This window comes from Epithele typhae (genome assembly GCF_022376455.1).
Source record: "Epithele typhae strain CBS 203.58 chromosome Unknown BXZ73scaffold_49, whole genome shotgun sequence".
Taxonomy (NCBI): domain Eukaryota; kingdom Fungi; phylum Basidiomycota; class Agaricomycetes; order Polyporales; family Epitheliaceae; genus Epithele; species Epithele typhae.
Window position 1 is genome coordinate 180,925 of NW_025954240.1, and position 17,087 is coordinate 198,011.

The 17,087-nt window shown below is 57.2% G+C and overlaps 9 protein-coding genes across 9 annotated transcripts; 4 read left to right on the forward strand and 5 right to left on the reverse strand.

Annotated features, from left to right (window-relative positions):
* Positions 1-96: 96 nt before the first annotated feature.
* BXZ73DRAFT_51527 (uncharacterized protein) lies at positions 97-1,097 on the reverse strand (the record flags this gene model as incomplete). Its single annotated transcript, XM_048020645.1, has 4 exons — positions 97-352; positions 410-744; positions 829-856; positions 913-1,097. 4 exons carry the CDS (start codon positions 1,095-1,097, stop codon positions 97-99), a joined length of 804 nt encoding a protein of 267 aa, XP_047874961.1.
* A 390-nt stretch (positions 1,098-1,487) lies between these two features.
* BXZ73DRAFT_51513 (Translin) lies at positions 1,488-2,551 on the forward strand (the record flags this gene model as incomplete). The annotated part of the gene is made up of 5 exons (XM_048020642.1): positions 1,488-1,595; positions 1,648-1,974; positions 2,037-2,184; positions 2,243-2,326; positions 2,376-2,551. 5 exons carry the CDS (start codon positions 1,488-1,490, stop codon positions 2,549-2,551), a joined length of 843 nt encoding a protein of 280 aa, XP_047874962.1.
* A 400-nt stretch (positions 2,552-2,951) lies between these two features.
* On the forward strand, positions 2,952-5,146 carry BXZ73DRAFT_79797 (uncharacterized protein; the record flags this gene model as incomplete). Its single annotated transcript, XM_048023159.1, has 4 exons — positions 2,952-3,425; positions 3,461-3,663; positions 3,718-4,781; positions 4,833-5,146. 4 exons carry the CDS (start codon positions 2,952-2,954, stop codon positions 5,144-5,146), a joined length of 2,055 nt encoding a protein of 684 aa, XP_047874963.1.
* Positions 5,147-5,575: 429 nt separating this feature from the next.
* Positions 5,576-6,940, reverse strand: BXZ73DRAFT_104259 (uncharacterized protein; the record flags this gene model as incomplete). Its single annotated transcript, XM_048015824.1, has 5 exons — positions 5,576-5,696; positions 5,755-5,953; positions 6,003-6,082; positions 6,437-6,496; positions 6,555-6,940. The coding sequence occupies 5 exons, from the start codon at positions 6,938-6,940 to the stop codon at positions 5,576-5,578; spliced, it is 846 nt and encodes a 281-aa protein (XP_047874964.1).
* A 917-nt stretch (positions 6,941-7,857) lies between these two features.
* Positions 7,858-9,360, forward strand: BXZ73DRAFT_79799 (uncharacterized protein; the record flags this gene model as incomplete). The annotated part of the gene is made up of 6 exons (XM_048023160.1): positions 7,858-8,429; positions 8,511-8,722; positions 8,775-8,923; positions 8,968-9,091; positions 9,145-9,305; positions 9,355-9,360. 6 exons carry the CDS (start codon positions 7,858-7,860, stop codon positions 9,358-9,360), a joined length of 1,224 nt encoding a protein of 407 aa, XP_047874965.1.
* Positions 9,361-9,603: 243 nt separating this feature from the next.
* BXZ73DRAFT_91693 (SGT1 protein-domain-containing protein) lies at positions 9,604-12,641 on the reverse strand (the record flags this gene model as incomplete). Its single annotated transcript, XM_048026074.1, has 10 exons — positions 9,604-10,025; positions 10,103-10,655; positions 10,781-11,048; positions 11,104-11,402; positions 11,457-11,474; positions 11,497-11,634; positions 11,685-11,826; positions 11,889-12,112; positions 12,177-12,264; positions 12,316-12,641. The coding sequence occupies 10 exons, from the start codon at positions 12,639-12,641 to the stop codon at positions 9,604-9,606; spliced, it is 2,478 nt and encodes an 825-aa protein (XP_047874966.1).
* A 235-nt stretch (positions 12,642-12,876) lies between these two features.
* On the forward strand, positions 12,877-13,454 carry BXZ73DRAFT_51437 (putative VMA7-H+-ATPase V1 domain 14 kDa subunit, vacuolar; the record flags this gene model as incomplete). Its single annotated transcript, XM_048020629.1, has 5 exons — positions 12,877-12,921; positions 12,967-13,048; positions 13,115-13,197; positions 13,258-13,345; positions 13,402-13,454. 5 exons carry the CDS (start codon positions 12,877-12,879, stop codon positions 13,452-13,454), a joined length of 351 nt encoding a protein of 116 aa, XP_047874967.1.
* A 184-nt stretch (positions 13,455-13,638) lies between these two features.
* On the reverse strand, positions 13,639-14,998 carry BXZ73DRAFT_51533 (TIM21-domain-containing protein; the record flags this gene model as incomplete). The annotated part of the gene is made up of 5 exons (XM_048020646.1): positions 13,639-13,727; positions 13,781-13,829; positions 13,883-14,413; positions 14,467-14,627; positions 14,689-14,998. The coding sequence occupies 5 exons, from the start codon at positions 14,996-14,998 to the stop codon at positions 13,639-13,641; spliced, it is 1,140 nt and encodes a 379-aa protein (XP_047874968.1).
* Positions 14,999-15,820: 822 nt separating this feature from the next.
* Positions 15,821-16,871, reverse strand: BXZ73DRAFT_91696 (chalcone-flavanone isomerase-domain-containing protein; the record flags this gene model as incomplete). Its single annotated transcript, XM_048026075.1, has 5 exons — positions 15,821-15,862; positions 15,915-16,234; positions 16,287-16,359; positions 16,411-16,580; positions 16,634-16,871. The coding sequence occupies 5 exons, from the start codon at positions 16,869-16,871 to the stop codon at positions 15,821-15,823; spliced, it is 843 nt and encodes a 280-aa protein (XP_047874969.1).
* Between the last annotated feature and the right edge of the window lie 216 nt (positions 16,872-17,087).

Consider the following 17,087-nt stretch of genomic DNA (forward strand, 5'->3'; position numbering starts at 1 on the left):
CTTAAATACATGTGTGCGCCCATGTTCTCGCAATGCCAGTGGACCGTGATGAGAATTATGATGAAGATACAAATAAACGCGTCTGTGGCGGATGTCCTACACCGTCAGATGGGGTATCGAAGAATCACTGAATGATGGTCGCTCCTGTGTCACCGTTCCACCGGTTGATGGTGTGGGTGGCAGGAGCATAGGGCTACCCACGGACTCGCCCTGTTCGACGTCCGCGACCCCTAGCGGTGCGTCCGTCGTCTCGATACCGTCGGCGGTTCCTCTCCGCATGCCTGCACCAGGGACGCGGTCGATTGGTCTCGGGTTCATGCCGGAGCGCACACGATTGTTCGAAGTTTCTTCCCTGCACATGGCATATGAGCGCTTCGCGATGGGTATGGAGGGGGAAACTGGGGCTTACCGAATCTCCGCAATCAAGTCATCGACCTCGTACCAAGCGACGGAACTGTACGCAATGCCTCGCCACCAGCCTAAACGGTCCGCAGGGAGAATGTATGCGTGCGCGTGCAGGTGGTCAGTGACAGGGATCTTGTTGTCTTTGAACGGGGAGTTGATGAAGCCAATCCGGAACGAGTCGCGCGTACTCGTCAGCTGGGAGGCGTTGTCAGAGATGGCTTGTTGTGAGCCGGCGGAGGCAATGGGCGAAGCGGAGGGCGAGGAGGGCGCTTGGATAGAGTTGAGTGTGCGGTGTGCTATGTCGCGAAGGGTAACAAGGATGGGGAGGTCACTTGAGGACTACACATTGGGAATGAGCCTACAACAGCCGCTGAGGTAGGAGGACCGCAAGATGGATGCGGCGGGCTGAAGATGGGTGCATACCAGGGTGTATATTGACGGCACGTGTAAACTGAGCAGCGAGACGGCGTAAGGAAAAGGACACGCGCGAGCACCGGGGGAACGCACTTGAATACAATAATGACATGCCCTTTGCTTGAGACAGGATTTGCGCTCTCGCGGTAAACGGTGAAGTTGTCATCTTTCCAGAGGATCTCGGCCTGCCGCGAGGAGGCGGAGGGGGATGCGGGAGCGGAGGTTGCAGAAGAGACGATGCTGCACATTGGGCAGCCGGATTTTGGGGCGAAGGTCATGGTGGAAAAGTTGCCACCAAGGGAAAGGAGGGAGGGAGAAGGGAGAACGCAGACGAGCGGAGGACTGACCGCGCAACAGAGCAGATATGACAACCAGAGCCTGCAGGCGTCTACTCCCGGCCGAGCGTTCGTTCCATTGGCCGTGCCTTGCCGTCCGGGCTCTCCGCCGACCAGTGGCCGCTTGGCCGGGCGCTACGCCGGCGGCACCAGTGCATTGCCCATCTTAAATTCCTCCTCTAGCCACAGTCACTACTCCCTCACTTGTCATTGGCCTCCGACGTCGCCCCGCAATTTGATCCTCGTTGCCCGTACTGTCTTCCGTTCGCACCGCACCGCACCGCACGCACCGCAGGAATCGCCGGATCGCCGCCTGTGCCATAACGTAACAGCATGCCCCCATCCTCCACCATCCATTCCCGAGACGCGGTGCTCTCTGCGTTCGATCACTTCAGAGAGGAGCTCGACGAACATAACGATCTTCGGGAGACCCTCATCAAGGTAAGCGTCCCAGTCTCACGTCACTTTATTTCAACCGCTAACCTTTCCACAGGCTAGTCGAGATGTGACCAACCTCTCCAAAAAGCTCATCTTCCTACTCCACCGTACCATGACCGAAGATGCGGTGGAGCGTGACAATCGCGTGCTTGGCTGCCGTGCCGCTTCCCGCGCGCGACCCAAGCTGGAAGAAATCAGAAAGCTTTTCGCTGACATGCGCCCACACCTCGATGGCGAGCGCTTCTCACGCTATCACAGAAACGTCTCTCCTGGCCTGCAGGAGCTTGTCGAGGCTCTGAGTTTTGCCCATTATCTTGAGCACGGAACGTTGATTTCGTACCGTGAGGTCCAAAACTATCTATCCGACGACGACCGCAACCCTGTGAGTGTGCTCCTCTGTCGCGAACGTCGAGACTGATCAACTTTCATCCCGCATCCGCGCAGTACTTCCCTTTGCCACTCGAGGACTATCTTCTTGGGCTCTCTGATTTGACAGGTGAATTGATGCGGCATGCCATCGCGTCTATATCACAGCGGGGAGGGCGTCAGAGAGCCAGCGAAGTCTGTGAATTTGTCCGCAGTTGTAAAGCAGGTGAACTTCCGTCTTATTGGCACGTCTGGGTGACATATTAACCCCAACTCATACACAGATTTCGAAGTGTTCACGCCACAGTTCAAAGAGCTGCGCAAGAAACAATTCGTGACAAACCAGTCCCTGGAAAAAATCGAAAACGGTACGCAATGGAATTGCATTCCATGTGTAGACACTGATGGAATACACAGCCACATATGCAATCGCAGTACGGACGTCGGAGTACGATTTACCGCCGGAGATGCTGGAGGACCTCGTCAGACAAATGGTGTCGCAGGCTTCTGACGCAAGAGATCTCGGTGAGCGCGGGGTGGACCACAAACACTGGAGACCTAGCGAGTCTTCTATGGAAGTCTATCACAGGTGAATGATATCCGTTTCCGAAAGCATGTAGTGTACTTTGTACCATAAAACGGGAAGACCGCTGGGGCAGGTACTTGGCCGATTCATGTGATCAATTCAGGTCAGGTCCGATATATAAGTGCTCGTCAGGCAACTGGATCTCTGATCCAGTCTTGGTGGTGAAGAGAGGTTTGACCACCATCTATAGCCAGGCAATATTGGCCTCACGTTTACTTCGCACTGTGCTCCGAATCATACCAGATCCCAAGCGATCCCGGGGCGGGCTAGATTTGGCGGGCGTCTGTGACTGTCCGTGACGTCTTCAGGACAGGTCGGCCGTTGGATGCGCCCAGCTGCGCCTTCTCTCAGCCTCGTTGTGTCCGCCAGGCAGCGGAGCCCACTATTTCGGCGACCTTCATTCCCCCATGGCTGGCTCTCAGGCAACCCCTTCCGCCCCTCTTCCTGCGGCTCTTGAGCCCCAGGCGACCCCCGCGACACCGACCCCCCCGCCGGCGGATCCCTTCGCAACCATGCAACTCACCTTCTGCCCCGCGCTCGGACAGACTACCGCCGTCAAAGTCGCTGTGGTGTCTAAGGACGGCTGTGCAGGACAGACGCCGACTCTCGTTTTCAGAGCTGCGTTCGACTCCCCCAAGTCCCGCCAACAAGCCAAGGCCGACGGAACCCGGGTTGAGCTCTGGTCCGACATTCCCTTTGAGGGCCGCGCGCGTGGAGAGTGGGGCGCAATCGCCTTCGGACCATGGGCTAGGCCGGAGGGGAGCGAGGTGGGGACACTCTCGGCAACCTCTCGCTCTGGACAGAGGACGCCCTCCGCGAAGCCAACAGCGAAGAAGACTCCGTCTATCTCCGCATACAGCTGCCGCTTCAAGAGTGGGTCGGTGCGCGGTTCTCCTTCACGTATCGCCTGGTGCAGCCGTCAGGCCGGGTCCATTGGCTTGGGGAGTTCGGAGGAAACGGGGTTGTGGTCTTTGAACGCGGCCTGTCTGGAGTGACCTTCGGCGAGGGATGGCAACAATCGGATGCCGACATTCACCATGTGGAAACCGTAGGAGAGCGTGTAGTCGCTCAGCTGAACACGCCGACAGACTGGACGCGCTGGACCTGGACATCGAACAAGTATGTGTATTCTTGCTACTCTTCGTGCGAGTGCTGAGAATTGATTATACGTAGGTTTCCCGCACAGACTATGAACACCGAAACTAGTGTCGGTAGCGCGGTGGTGCTTTCGCCGAAGTCGTACAAGCGCGGCGTGAGCGTCCCAGAACCTTTGGTCATTGCTGCGAGCTGCCCCGCGTCCGTGTCCATCTCACCCGATGGAACCATATCCGTGGATGCGGCTGGGTCGCTCTCCTTTTCATCGTTGAAGAATGCGGCGGGGGTCCTACTCGACCTTGCAGCTCGTCGTCGCGGAGTGTTTTTCGTGCGCGACGAGGTTGCCATCTTCGCAAGTCCTATGGCAGCCGACTCTCCGCCTTTCCACGTCCTGGTGATGCCTCTCGCGGAAGTGACAGGGCCTTGTGCTGTACCCTTCGCTTGGCTGCAGCCGCTAATATCGCAACCTCCGGAGGCTGAAGTGCTCGCACTATACTCTCCTGCGCAGCACCAGGCCAGGGTTGTCCGTACATCATCTGAAGGCCGGGGCTCGGTTCTCGTCGACGGCTCCGGAGGCGAACTCTTAGCGTCTCCTGTCCTAATCGTGCAGAACAGGAACACGATGTGTTATCTCGCCCCGCTCAGCGCATACAAGCGCATCAACGCCATGGTTGAAGACCGCGCCAACCACCCACTGCCCACACCGCCTCCCTCGCCACCGACCAGGTCATCGCCAGCGATGCTTGCGTCGGAGCTGCCACCTACACCTTCCAAGGTCCATTCGCCGACACCCACGCCGTTTGTGCCCTCCCGACCACAGCTCACTTCCGAACGTCGTTTTTCGCACCGCCGGCGGCCATCTCTGTCGCTCATCCGCGCGCTTCCCGGGCGCATCATACGCTCATATATCCACACCATTTTCAATGTCGTCGCCTGGTTCTGGAGCTGCTTCTTCAAGGCCATCACCATGCGTCTTATCGGCGAAGGCATTCCACGCCGGATCTCTGGCGTCCTCGGATTTCTACTGGTGCAAACTGCGAGCTCCAGGTCGCGGGACTCCACTGGGATACCCGAGAGCGATCCTTCGCAAGCACGAGGCGAGCCGAAGCCCGAAGCCCGCAAGAAGGTTGTTGAAAGTTCAGGTGAGTCCACTCGCAGTCTTTCGTAAACAGTTGAATTGATTGGTTGCCCAGGAGAAACCCGGGGCGCGCCTGTTGCATCAACAGAACCCATTACCGCACCACAGCTCACTCATACCTCGTCGTTCGCTCCTCCCAAGCATGAAGAGTCCCATTCACGGGTCACGGTAACAGCCGAGGTCGCTGCTGACGTGTCCACGTCGGCGATGTTCTTGTGGCAGGGTGCCATCACGACAAAACTCGGCGCGACGCTCGACGGCACGCCCTTACCAACGCCGGAGATTGTATCTGCGGGAGACGACACTTACCTTGTCACGATATCCGATGCCACGGCCAGTGGTCTCCTCGAGGTCTCCTTCGTGTTGTAAGGCGGAGAGTACCCCTTGACCCCAACTTAAGAACACACCATTCCCCCTCTGCAAGTTTGAGACTTGTGTAAGGTTATCTAGATACACTCATCGTTGTGTTAGATTGGAGGTTTCACTTGTATCGCTGGATCACTGTAGTCTTACGAACTTCACGCATACGCCCCGGATGTACATCAATGATATGTTTCTTTGACCACAACGACACGAGTTGGTGCACGAGACATGATCATGTGAAATGCCGCATGTATTAGCTAGCTGCTATGGTTACAAGATTGAGCAAATAACAGAGTATGTGCAGGCGCTTACGCGGCGGCGATACACCTAGCAACACTACAAATACAGAGCATCGGCACTATGCTGCCGGGTATGGGAAGAAGTCATGCACCAAGAACGACCCCAGGTTTGTCAGGCATTGCATCCCTTACTCGCCTAATAGCCTTCCTCTAGGCTCAGCGAGCTGAGCGGGGATGGAGACGGTTGCAGGTCAAGAGTGAGTGAACGTCGGATTCCTCGGAATCTCGTGAGCACAGCCTTGTGCGTCGACCATTCTCTACGCGACGAAGTGAGCACTATGTACTCAAAAGTCAACTGACGGAAGAGTCACTTACGTCTTACGATCTGACCATCGTTGGTATTCAGCTCCCGTTTCCGGGTTCCACTCCGCCTTGCCTGCATCTGAAAGGGCGGAGATGTGGCTTTCGATTACGTTCCGGAAAGAGAAGTTGGGAGCGATGAGGGTGCCCTTGAGGAGGGTGGCGACGCAACCGGGCAGGTGGGTTCCTTGCGAGAATCGGGCGTGAGTTGGTCCTATGTCGACATTAGCGAGTGAACTCATAAATAGAAGACGCCATAATACTTACAAAGTGCTCGATCCAGTTAAGAATGCAAGCACCACAGTACGAGTGACCGCAGGGTATGCAGGAATGCGGCTCTGCCCTGTAGTGCGAGGTGGTCAGCGGGTGGAGGGTAGCGGTGCTGTGAACGAGACACTTGCATGATATCGTGACATCTGAGTGACTGTAAGCACATAGATGCAGACTCTTATGACGAGAAACACGTACACGTCGCAGGTGAATCCGCCCTGAAGACCTTCCAGTACTTCCTTGACTGATAGACCCACACACAGTGACCATTCTCCGGACACTCTCTTCGCAGCGTGTGGGTTGATGTCACCCGTAATTGTTCGCGTCCGCTTCAGAGAGTTGGGATTAGGGGGATCATTTACTTCAGGATTAATATCAGCGTGAGTGACACGGACGAGTATCGAGCATCTAAACTATAAGAGCGTACCTGGCACGACCGGTGGCGTTGACGTTGAGGGCTCGGGTTGGTTCGTTTGGGCAGGCGACGCTACATGGCGAAGTCAATGTTTTTACAAAGTGGCAGACTTGAACCAACCCGCACTTACCTGTACGTTTGGGAGCCGCCACAACTCTTCTCTCGTCGATCCAACTCTAGCCAGATCGAGCCGGATAGACTCGTGAACGAGTATTGGGTTGACGGCTGCGAGGCGACCTGCGTTGGGGCAACCGCCTGCTCGGCTGGAACCTCGGGCATGGATGGAGGTGGTGTCGGTGGAGAGTGAGGTTGTGCAGGACCGAGGGCTGGTACGGAGTCGAGGTCAATGCCAGCAAACGAGTCAAGTTCGTTGTAAGTGTCGAATTCCCCGAATGGGTCGTTGGTGTCCGGCACGACCATCACTAGGGCACCAAGCGCAATATTAGAGGGTATCCTTCCAAAATCGACAATATCAGGGAGTTCGGAGAATTCGTCTTGAGACCAGGCACGAGGCATCGTGCTATCCCGAGGGGATGGAGAGGGCTCGGGAAGGCGAAAATGGGTAGTAGTAGTCAAGCCAGCCTGAGAAACTATTGATTCACGATGAGCCGTTCGATTTGGGCACAGTGTGACCGCAAACACCAGCGAGAGGTGGCGAAGGCGAGTCACGACGGAACCTGCAGTTCGTGGTCTGGAGCAAAACATGTACAAGTCGTATGCATGTGGCGCTGCAAGTTGAAGGTGCTCGTGGGCTCATTCCCACAGTCACATGGCGCGTCTTAAAACGCCAACTTTCGAAACCCACACGTCGCACCCAGTTCAAGCTCTTTCAACTGCGCTAGCCACACCACCGCTTGGCAGCTCATTCAAAATACCGCCGCGATGAGTTCGCGGAAAACGCTGGCGTAGACACGAAAGTTCCTTCAGGATCGTCCGGCGTCAATGCAGATAGCTGGTGGCAGGGCTCATGTTGGCAGTCGGCTATGGCTTCCTGAATCCTGTAAGCCGTTCGACATCGCGGCCCATTCCCAGCCAGATAATCCCGTAAGCCGGCCCGACATGTTTGTCATGCTCCAGATGATTGACATTCAGCACAGCGCACGAGCCTCCGGGCACCATATATGGACACAGGACAAACGACGTCATGTTGTCTCTCTATGCTGTCATACCAAGTGCGCCCTTCGTGGTGGTCGCGTCGGTGCTGCCGATTCAGGAATTCTCCATCCAATTGAGGCAGGTGTCGAAGGCCGTCCCGATCCCTGCCCTCCTTTCGAGAAGACGCAGCGGGGTCTGAAACCAGCCCGGCGCATATATAAGGTGTCGGGACGTGCTGTGTCTCTCCATCCCACTTCCTCAGTCTCTCTTTTCTCGTCTAGTCTTGGTTCGTCTAATCGTTCCTCAAGCGTCCTACCACCCCTACCACCAGCACCAAGATGCGCAGCCCGGTCATCGCCTTTTCTCTCATCGCCGCCGCCGCGGTCAGCCCTTCCCTCGTCTCTGGTGCGCCCACGTCGCCCCAGCTCGACCAGGCCCTCCGCCAGACCGAGGCCGCCGCGAAGACCCACCAGATCCGCGGCCTCCCCGAGCCCATCGGCACCGTCGCTGACACGGTCACCGGTCTCGCTGGTGGCGCCGCTCCCGCCGCTCCCGGCGCCCCCGCCGCCCAGCCAAGCAAGGCGGCCCACACCGACATCGACGAGCCCCTCGCGCGCACCCAGGCATTCCGTCAGAACAAAGGCGTACCCGGTGTCCCTTCGGCTCAGGGTCAGGGTCAGGGTGCTGGCAAGGGCACCAACCCGGCACAGAACCAGCAGCGGCCTGTGGCGAAGGCGGCTCCCACGGATAGGCAGCGCGCGAGGCGTGCCGACTACGACTCTCAGTACCAGTACGACAGCTACAAGGCCGGTGGTGACGCGTACTCTGGTTCTTCGGGCAAGGTCGACGGTGGTAGCGCCATCAACAACGTCGATAGCTACGACCGCCTTCACCAACGCCGCAGCGTCCAGTAAGTGCATGGCTCGCTACAATTGGGACAGACACTAACGACTATTTCAGACGTTGGCGGTGACGCGGACCGGTCTTACAGCGGTTTCGCCTTCGGTGGTAACGGCTACGGCAAGGGACCCGGTGGCGACGCCTACACCGGTAACTCCGGCACCGCCGAGGGTGGTTCGATTGTGAACACGAACGACGGCGACTTCGGCTATGACGACCGCTACGACCGCTACAACCACAACAAGTACAACCAGCAGGTCGGCGACGGCGTGGCAGTTGCCAACACCAACGCCGCGGGCAGCAGTGAGTCCCTCGGCTGCGCGTTTTGATGTCTCCATCTCACTCCGTCACCTAGATATTGGTGGCACCGGTGGCTTCTCCGAGAGCGGTACCGCTGTTGGCGGTGATGCCGACTACAAGGAGTACGACAGCGGCAACTACTACTACAACAACCGCCACAACGACGGCTACGGCGACCGCTACAGCGAGGAGGACAGGCCCTACGTCAACGATGGCCACGATCAGTGAACGGCCCTTACGGCCTCAAGAAGCGTGCGGAGGACAAGTACGCCGCGGGTGGTTCCGCCTACTCTGGTTCGACCGACGATGTCAACGGCGGTTACATTGCCAACAAGGTCAGCTCGGAGGACACCCTCACCAACACCGGCGCCAGTACGTACCGCCCACCTGTAGTGCGCGATGTGAAGCTGACGCACGGTCGGCAGACACCGGTGGTGCCGCAGGTGGTACTTACTCTGGTGACGCCTACGGCGGTAAGGGGTACGGGTACGGCCCTGGCGGTAATGCCTACACCGGTTACTCCGGCAATGCCGCCGGCGGTACTGTCTACAACGAAGCAGGGATGATCACGAACAACCCCGCCGCCGTAGGAGGCGCTGGCTCTAGTACGCACTGTCCTTCCTCCAAATATGCAGCGCTGACCTCTATTACAGACCTGGCGGGTGACGGTGGCTACAGCGTCACCGGTGACGCCGTCGGTGGCCCTGCTGGCTACAAGTACTACCAGGACAGGAAGTAGAGGGTTTGTCGCAGAGGATGACATGGTGTATCGTGATCGGTACCATTGGGATCAGCATATTCTACAGCCTATATACCCACATTCGTTAATCCATGCATCTCGGGCATGACATACACAGTTTGCGCAGCGACCCAAACTCTTCCCACTAGCTCTCATCTCTCGGAAAAGTCCAACCTCGCTGCAGTCTGCCGGCCAATGCGCCCACAGGACCCGAGAGGCCACCTTGACTCTTGAAGCTTTCGAGGAAGTTTTTGATCAGCGTGTAGTCGGCCCCGGCGCTCTCGTCGTCATCCGCGGGTTCTAACAGCTCGTCAACCTCGGCTTGCATCGCCGCTTCGATGTCGATGTCATCCTCGTTTGACTCTGTCACTTTGCTTTTGCCTCGGGATCCGGAGGATCGGCAGGCATTCTGCTCAGCGCGTGGTCGTCCCTGCGATCGGGCCAATTCGGCATCCACAGCCTTCATTACCGCTTCGAATGAGTCCAGAGGATTAGCAGCGTCGGACTGCGGCACCTCGGTGTGTGGGGCGGCGGAGCGTAACTCCTTTGGAATGTTTCGCTCCTGCCCTCGACAGTGACCCGATTGGGCACAAACGCTACAAGGTGTCAGTGTACACCATAATGCAATGGAGAATGACGCTCACCGCCTCGTTCATCTCTCTCCTTCAATATGGAGTCCCACTGATCATCCGAGACACCAAGAGCCTGACGAGCGAACTCAATGAATTCGTCCGTCTCTTCCGTCATGTCTATTTCGATTTCACCGACGATCTGAGGCCGTCCTTCCTCGTCTTCCTCCTCATCTGCCGGCACTTCCTCATCCGTTTCGTCGTCGGAGTCGACGCCATCAAAGTGGTCGCGTGGGAGAATGGGAGGCCTGACTGGGCGGTTTTGTGTGATGGGCGAGGCATTCGTATCAAGTGCATCGTGCACTTCGGTTTTGAGGGTGACTGGTGCGACGCGTTGAGAGTTGCTGTGGAATGAAGCGGGCATTGCACCATATTCTGAAGGGTCGAGCGCGGGAACCAGTTTGTCCATCGCGGCTTGGCGTGCGGCACGCTGTTCGTCTGTGAGAGTCCGAGCAGCCATACGCGCGGAGGGCTCGTCTTCGTCCATGTCGGACTCGTCGCCGTCGCCGTCGCCGTCACCGTCGTCACCGCCGAGGAAACCTTCGTCGTCGTCGTCACTGTCTCCGTCCTCTGACGACGCTTCGCTAGTTGGGTGATGAGAGACGCGTGGGCCAGAGCGGGTTCAGGGGGCGCAACTCACTCTGCGAAGCGGGCGCCGTCGAGGTCGCCCTTGCGTTCGACGAAATCCTCCACCTTTTTGGCCAGGTCCCGGAGGCGTTCAGCTTGGGCTTTCGCGACGCGGTCCTCGGCGTCCGCGCCGTCAACATCCATGCCGTCGGCCCTCGCCCTGCCTTTGCCCTTGTCGACGCCCATGGTCTTCTCGAGCATCGTGTCGAAGTCGGAGGCGTCGACATTGAGCCAGTCGTCGGGGTCTTCTGCCTCGGACGTGAAGCCGCGGTCGTCGGTGTGGTCGTTGAGTGCTGATTGGACGGTAGTCGCGAAGGAGGGGCGCGTCGCATCGCTAGTGGATCGAGGCGTGAGCTGTATCTCCAAAGCACGTAAGATGAACAATCTACTCGTCACGGCGCGCGGCCACGAAGGCTGCAGCGGCCTGGGTTTCCAGAGTGGTCCAGAGCTGAGAGCCTTCCGCTTCGTCCTTGAAGTAGCCGGCGACTGCAGGCGTTGGATGTACTGGGTGTATTCCGGGTTTCGGCGCAGGTTGTCTTTGAGTGCGTCCGCCTGCGGGATCGTCAGGATACTGCTCTGTCGGGTCTCGCTGGCTGTGACGTACCGATGAGGAGGTACCGTCAAGGTTCGTGGACATCGCCTCCTTTCGGCTCTTGCTCTCCTGGAATAGCATCTCGAAGCCGCAAGCCTGGAGGCATGTTCAGTCGAAATGCAGGGACATCTAGGAAGGGGAGGCCCTTACTATTTTCATACCAACGTCCTTCCATCGCCATTCTTGAGACCCTCTCGCTCTGCCACCGGCCAAAGACCTTCGGGGGATGAAACTTCTGTCCTTGGAGCTGGGCATAAGCCGTACGCGACATCTTGACGGACGCGAGGACAGCTGGCTCTGGAGAAAATCGCGACATCTTCTGCGCCGCCTGAGAGGAATTAGGTATGGATGAGAAGTATCGGCACATGGAACGCATACCCTGAGTTGGAGTCCATCACGAGTGTAGAACGCTTCGACCGCCTTTTGCACCAGTAACGGGTTAACTGTGAGGGCTTTTGCTACATCCACGGGGAGGCACGCCTTGGCGACGTGCATGTGTTGGCGCGAGGCTGCAGGGTACCTGGAATGAGCCATAAATCAATTGTTATACTTGCTTTTCATGGACTTGTGAGCAGTACTCACCCCGCGATGCGCTTCCAGACGGCTGCTTGTACATTCTCCGGCGCGAATGTATCCACCAGCGGGTCGCGGACGAGTCGTATCGCATCGGCCGCAGTGATAGAATCTGACTCCTTTCCATCCACACCGTTCTCTTCGTCGCTGTCCTCGCGAGAGTCGTACTTTTTACGGCGCGTTTTGCCAGACGGTGGGGAGACGTGTGAAAGAGGCACAAGATGAAGGCGGAGCTATGGATCCAGACCTAAATAGTTCTCTCAGCGCGAGCTGGGGAGTCGCAGGGGGCATACTCACCCTGTTCTCAGCATTCGTCGGGGTCACCCACGACGGTAGCTCTTCCGCCGCCTCAATGAGCAGAAATTCGCCGTCCGAGTCAAAGATGCTGCGATACGTCTCAGACACCGGCCATGCAGGAAGTTGATCGGAGACTCACCTGACAACAAGATCCCACTGTTTGCTGAGCTCCCTCAGGAGCCATACCGTGCACCATTCGTCGTCGATGCAGTCCCCCACTCTCATCCGGCCCTCGAGAACCCATACGTCCTGGTTTCCCTCGGGGTCGGCCGCAACCTTGAGCTCGAACGCGTCTCTGTGCCAGATGTGACTAGGAAGCAGAATTTCGGCATGTTCTGTGAGCAGCGCTGCAAGGGCGGTGGCGGAAACTCGATCGGTCTGGTCTGGAGGAAGGTAGAGTGTGTACTGAAGGGCGTCCTCAGAGATGGAAGGCGGCCGGTTGAAGATGTCGTTTACTGAGAGCATGAGTGTTCGAGCAGACAGCAAGCCAGATGCAAAGCTGGGAAAGGCGCGATATCTGTGTCTGGATCACGGCCAGAGAGAAACAAGCGGGGAATCTCATCGAGATCCCCAAACGCGTCATAGATCGGTCACGTGGTGAGACGGACCTGCCTTTACTGGACGGGTGGGCGCACCGAGACTGCCGACGGGGTCGACCTCGACGACACAACCCCTCCTCCCACCTCCGTTGCGTTCGACCATGGCCCAGGCAGAGCGGACGTATCTGGCGGTAATCGGTGATGAGGTACGTGCTCGCTTCTGCCATTTGTATGTCTGCTGAGTTCTGTAGGACTCCGTGACTGGTCTCCTTCTAGCCGGCATAGGCAATGTCGGTCGGGACCAGAAGAAGAACTTCCTGATTGTGGATTCAAGTGCGTCTCGTACTTCATATCTCACCGAAGGATTGTTGAGACCAGCGCTGCGCGGTTCATGCGCAGAGACCCAAATCCCGGTCATCGAGGCCGCTTTCGAGGACTTCACGTCGAGGAAAGACATTGCCATTCTGTTGATAAACCAACACGTACGTACTACAGTGAAATATATGCCGTGCAAGTGCACACTCCTGCCGTCTCTGCTTTAGGTGGCGGAGAAGATTCGTCCCATGGTCGACAAGTACCAGGCCGCGTTCCCCGCCCTGCTCGAAATCCCCTCCAAGGATCACCCATATGGTGCGTTTACCTTTGGGCTTCACGCGTACCACCTCCCAACGAATATCATGCTTCAGATCCCAGCAAAGACTCGGTCCTCAAGCGCGTGCAGAAGTTGTTTGGCGAATGAGCGGTATACGTCTTCGCTCCCAGCTGTCGCTCTCGGACATTTTGCATATGTATAGTAATTAGCGTCCGGTACATGTACAACGATGATACCCCTATGCGCACTGCAGTGGGATGTGAATGACATGCTGAGAGACTACCATGGCAGGAGAAGTCCCAGCAACAGGTCCCTACAGACGACGACGCGCCTACCGATGCCAGCGTACTATCGACTCTGTCTCCCGTACGCCCTCTCCTCGTTCGATAAACACTCGCTGAGGGTTCCTGGTGTTTGAATCTATGGATTTGTCAATGAGCGTGTGGTCGGTTGTATACGTGATCGAAACTCACTGGGCATGTCGATGAGCAGGTACCTGAACTCGTAATATCCCCGATCGTTCTACGGAGACCGTTAGTGATATAAACCGAGGACTAGCCCTGATGAGCACGCACCATGACAAGGTCAGCATGCACTTCACCTTCGGTGTACGCAGGGCTGCCGCGATCTCTCGACGACCCTGCTGCCCTCGTCGAACCCTTGATACCAGAGAACATCCCAGCCATCGACGACATCCATCCGCCTTCCTCCTTCAGTTTACTGTGCTCAGCGGTGGGCACGGCTTGCGGCGAGGGCTGTGCGTCTTCTGAACCGGTCAAGAACCTGAACATGCTCCTTCCCAAGTCCACGACCTGCTGCGATTTCGCTGAAGCGGTGGACACCATGTCCTCCGTCGACATCTCGCGCAGCGTGATGACCGCATCCTGCGCCTTGTGTGATATGCGCGAGAAGAAGCCTTCGTCACCGTAAGCTGCGGCCGACGAGCCTGATGCGTGCCCTTGGACGTAGAAGTTCAGGAGCATATGCTCACGGCTAGTGGAGTCGACGAAGATCTGGGATGAGACGTAATGGTTGCGGTGACGGGGACGGGCGACAGAGGGCGGATGGTTGTGGAAGACGAGGGACTCTCCAAGGTGGTGATGCACCTGCACACGGCATTAGATACACGCGACGAAATTGTAGGCATATGAACGGTTACCTGCGGAGACGCGTTTATGAGCTTGCACGCTCTGTTGTAAAGCACCGTGGGCGAGTTGGAGGAGAACATTTCGGAGGTGAGCGCGTAGCCGAGCACGAGCGTGAACCCGGCCCCAGCAAGGATGACGAGCATGTTCGTCGTTCGCGCAGTCGTCCGAACGACTGTACGCATCACAAGCTCATTAAAAATAGGCTATCCCCACAAGCAAGACATCGAACGCACCTTTGCCCGCCGCATTCAGCTCCGACCACTTCTTCTCCGGCTTCAGTTCTCCAGGTCGAGGAGGGGTGATCCCCAGCGAGAACGGCCCGGCTGAGTCTTCCCGGCGCGACGAGCGCTGAGTCTGATCGAGCGCGTTTGCGAGGAGTGACGACGCCGTGGGCTTGTTGCTGCTCGCACCTGGGTTGAGGTTCGCGTGGGTCGCATACGTGCGTGTGTGCGTTCCGAGGATGACGGTGCAGACGCGAGAGGAGGGGTTGACCGAGCACGCCCGCCGGGCCTGGTGGATTACACTCCAGGTAGAGATTCTCATCATGAGCGCATACGGCGAGTGGAGAGGCGAGTAGATGTGGGAGAGAAAGGGTGCGAGAAGGAGGAGGAAGGGATTTGCAACGGGCTTCCTCACGGACGCCGATTCGGATTCGGACGCGGGGAAGCGCCACGTGCGTCAACGCGCGTGTAATTTGCAGGCGGCAAACGCGACGCGTCGCGTCGCGTCAGCACCGGGCTCACCGCGTTGACGTTGAGAATGAGGACTGTGGTCACGTAGTCTCGATCTCAATCAGAGTACAGATAAATTCTATATTACAGCTCGTTGCAAAAGTGTATCGCGCGGGAATTCCTCGAGTGCGCCGCGTCTGGGGGGAAGTGCTAAAACAGCTCCTATATCCTTGTAGATACTAGAGATTGATCGCGAGTATCGGCTTTAGCCTTGTATCACCGTCATTCGTGACACAGTATATAGTACATCTACACCAGGTTTCGCTGCCGTACCAAGTGTGCGGATCTGGGAGCATCTGAGGTCGGGCACGAGTCGAAAGGGAGTGTTTGTTGGCGTCCGGTGTGCATTATTATAGCTGTGGTGGAGGAAGGCGCAAACCTCGGCTTAGAGCCGTAAGAAAGTGCTGAAGAATAGCGAGCATAGCAATCCCGGGCAAGAGCAAACAAGGCAGAGGGGCATGCGCGCGCGAATTGAGGATGGCGGAGGCCAGGGTGGCGTCCGCCACTGGAAGCCTGAAGATACGTCGGAAGATGCGACTCTGTCGATGTCCGCGCGTCATCAATTTTGGAACCAGCTTTGATGAAGAAAAACATAGCAGTCTACAACTCCCCAAAAAGACCCAACACAGGGACCTTAGAAGTGGATCTGTACATACTCGATCACAGACTTCTTGAGCTGCAAAGGAGTTCAGCCCATAAAAGAACCTACAGGAAATGTCATAACTTACTGGTGGGCTGATGCCATCTCCTTCGAAGTATGCTAAGACGAAGTTACGCGCCAGCCAGTCGCTCTGGACGTCACCCATGTCACGCACCACCAGCGTGCGTTGTTCTTTTGACGACGGGGAGGTGATAAGAATGTCCAAAGGAGAGTGCTTGGCAAGAGGGGTGTTCGGGAACATCGACTTTAGTCGCCGGAGTGGGGTCTGGATGGCAAATTCCTCGTCCTTGGACAGCTCCTCCCGTCCTTTGAGGAGGTTCTGTCGTGCTACCATTGCCCGCATAAACCCATCGCGGAGATGCCCGTACGAAGTAGAGCGGGTGGGTACTGTCGACGTGTTCAGCATGCTAGACTTCACCGAGTTCTGTGGGAAACATACTGATTCGCAAGAGACATGCGCCATTGTCCACAATGAATCGAATTTTCTCTTCCGGCGACGCGTCATGAGGCATCTGTAAAGACATTCAAAGGGGTATTCTCTGACGGTATATGATTTGTCTTGCCTCCTTGAGCTTAGGATTCGCCAGGTCCGTGTAAAAGCCAATGGAGTAGACCTGGATCCCCAGGAAAGACACGGTCCGAACGCCTACACCTATCAGAGAGAACTGCAGCAGGGGTGTCTTCGACTGGACCACGAGCTTCGTGGGGAACGCGATCTTACTCGCGGGATCAACTGCAGAGCAAGTGAGCCGACGTGAACGTACTCTGCATGGTGTCCTTACAGACCACGAGTGTCCTCTCCAGGTCCAGGGGGCGCATCAAGATAGATAGTAGACGATAACGTCAAAGCAGCTGCCGCCGCAATAGCAGTTCCCCAGAACAAAGCAGTTGTATGGGATCGACGTTGAACCAAAGTCCTGAAAGCGGAGTTGGGCTGGTGGGACAGACGAGACGGAGCAGAGGCAGCAAAGGAGCGACAGCCGCGCTGTGCGCTACGCAGAAGGGTTGGGTGAAGCCAGCTCATAGGGAGAGTCTGTTGAGTTGAGAGTGAGAGCAAGGGCTGGGTGTGGCCACTCGACGCGCTCCAAGCGCCCCGGGATACACGTGATAGCAAACACGGACATATCGGGCGTCTAAGTGCGCCTGAGAGGACGCGTCGCCCTTCCGCGCGCTCTCAGCGCTCAGCCACCGTCCCCGTCCTGACTGTGCAGGGGCCTGTACGCGTCACCCAGAGCCTCGT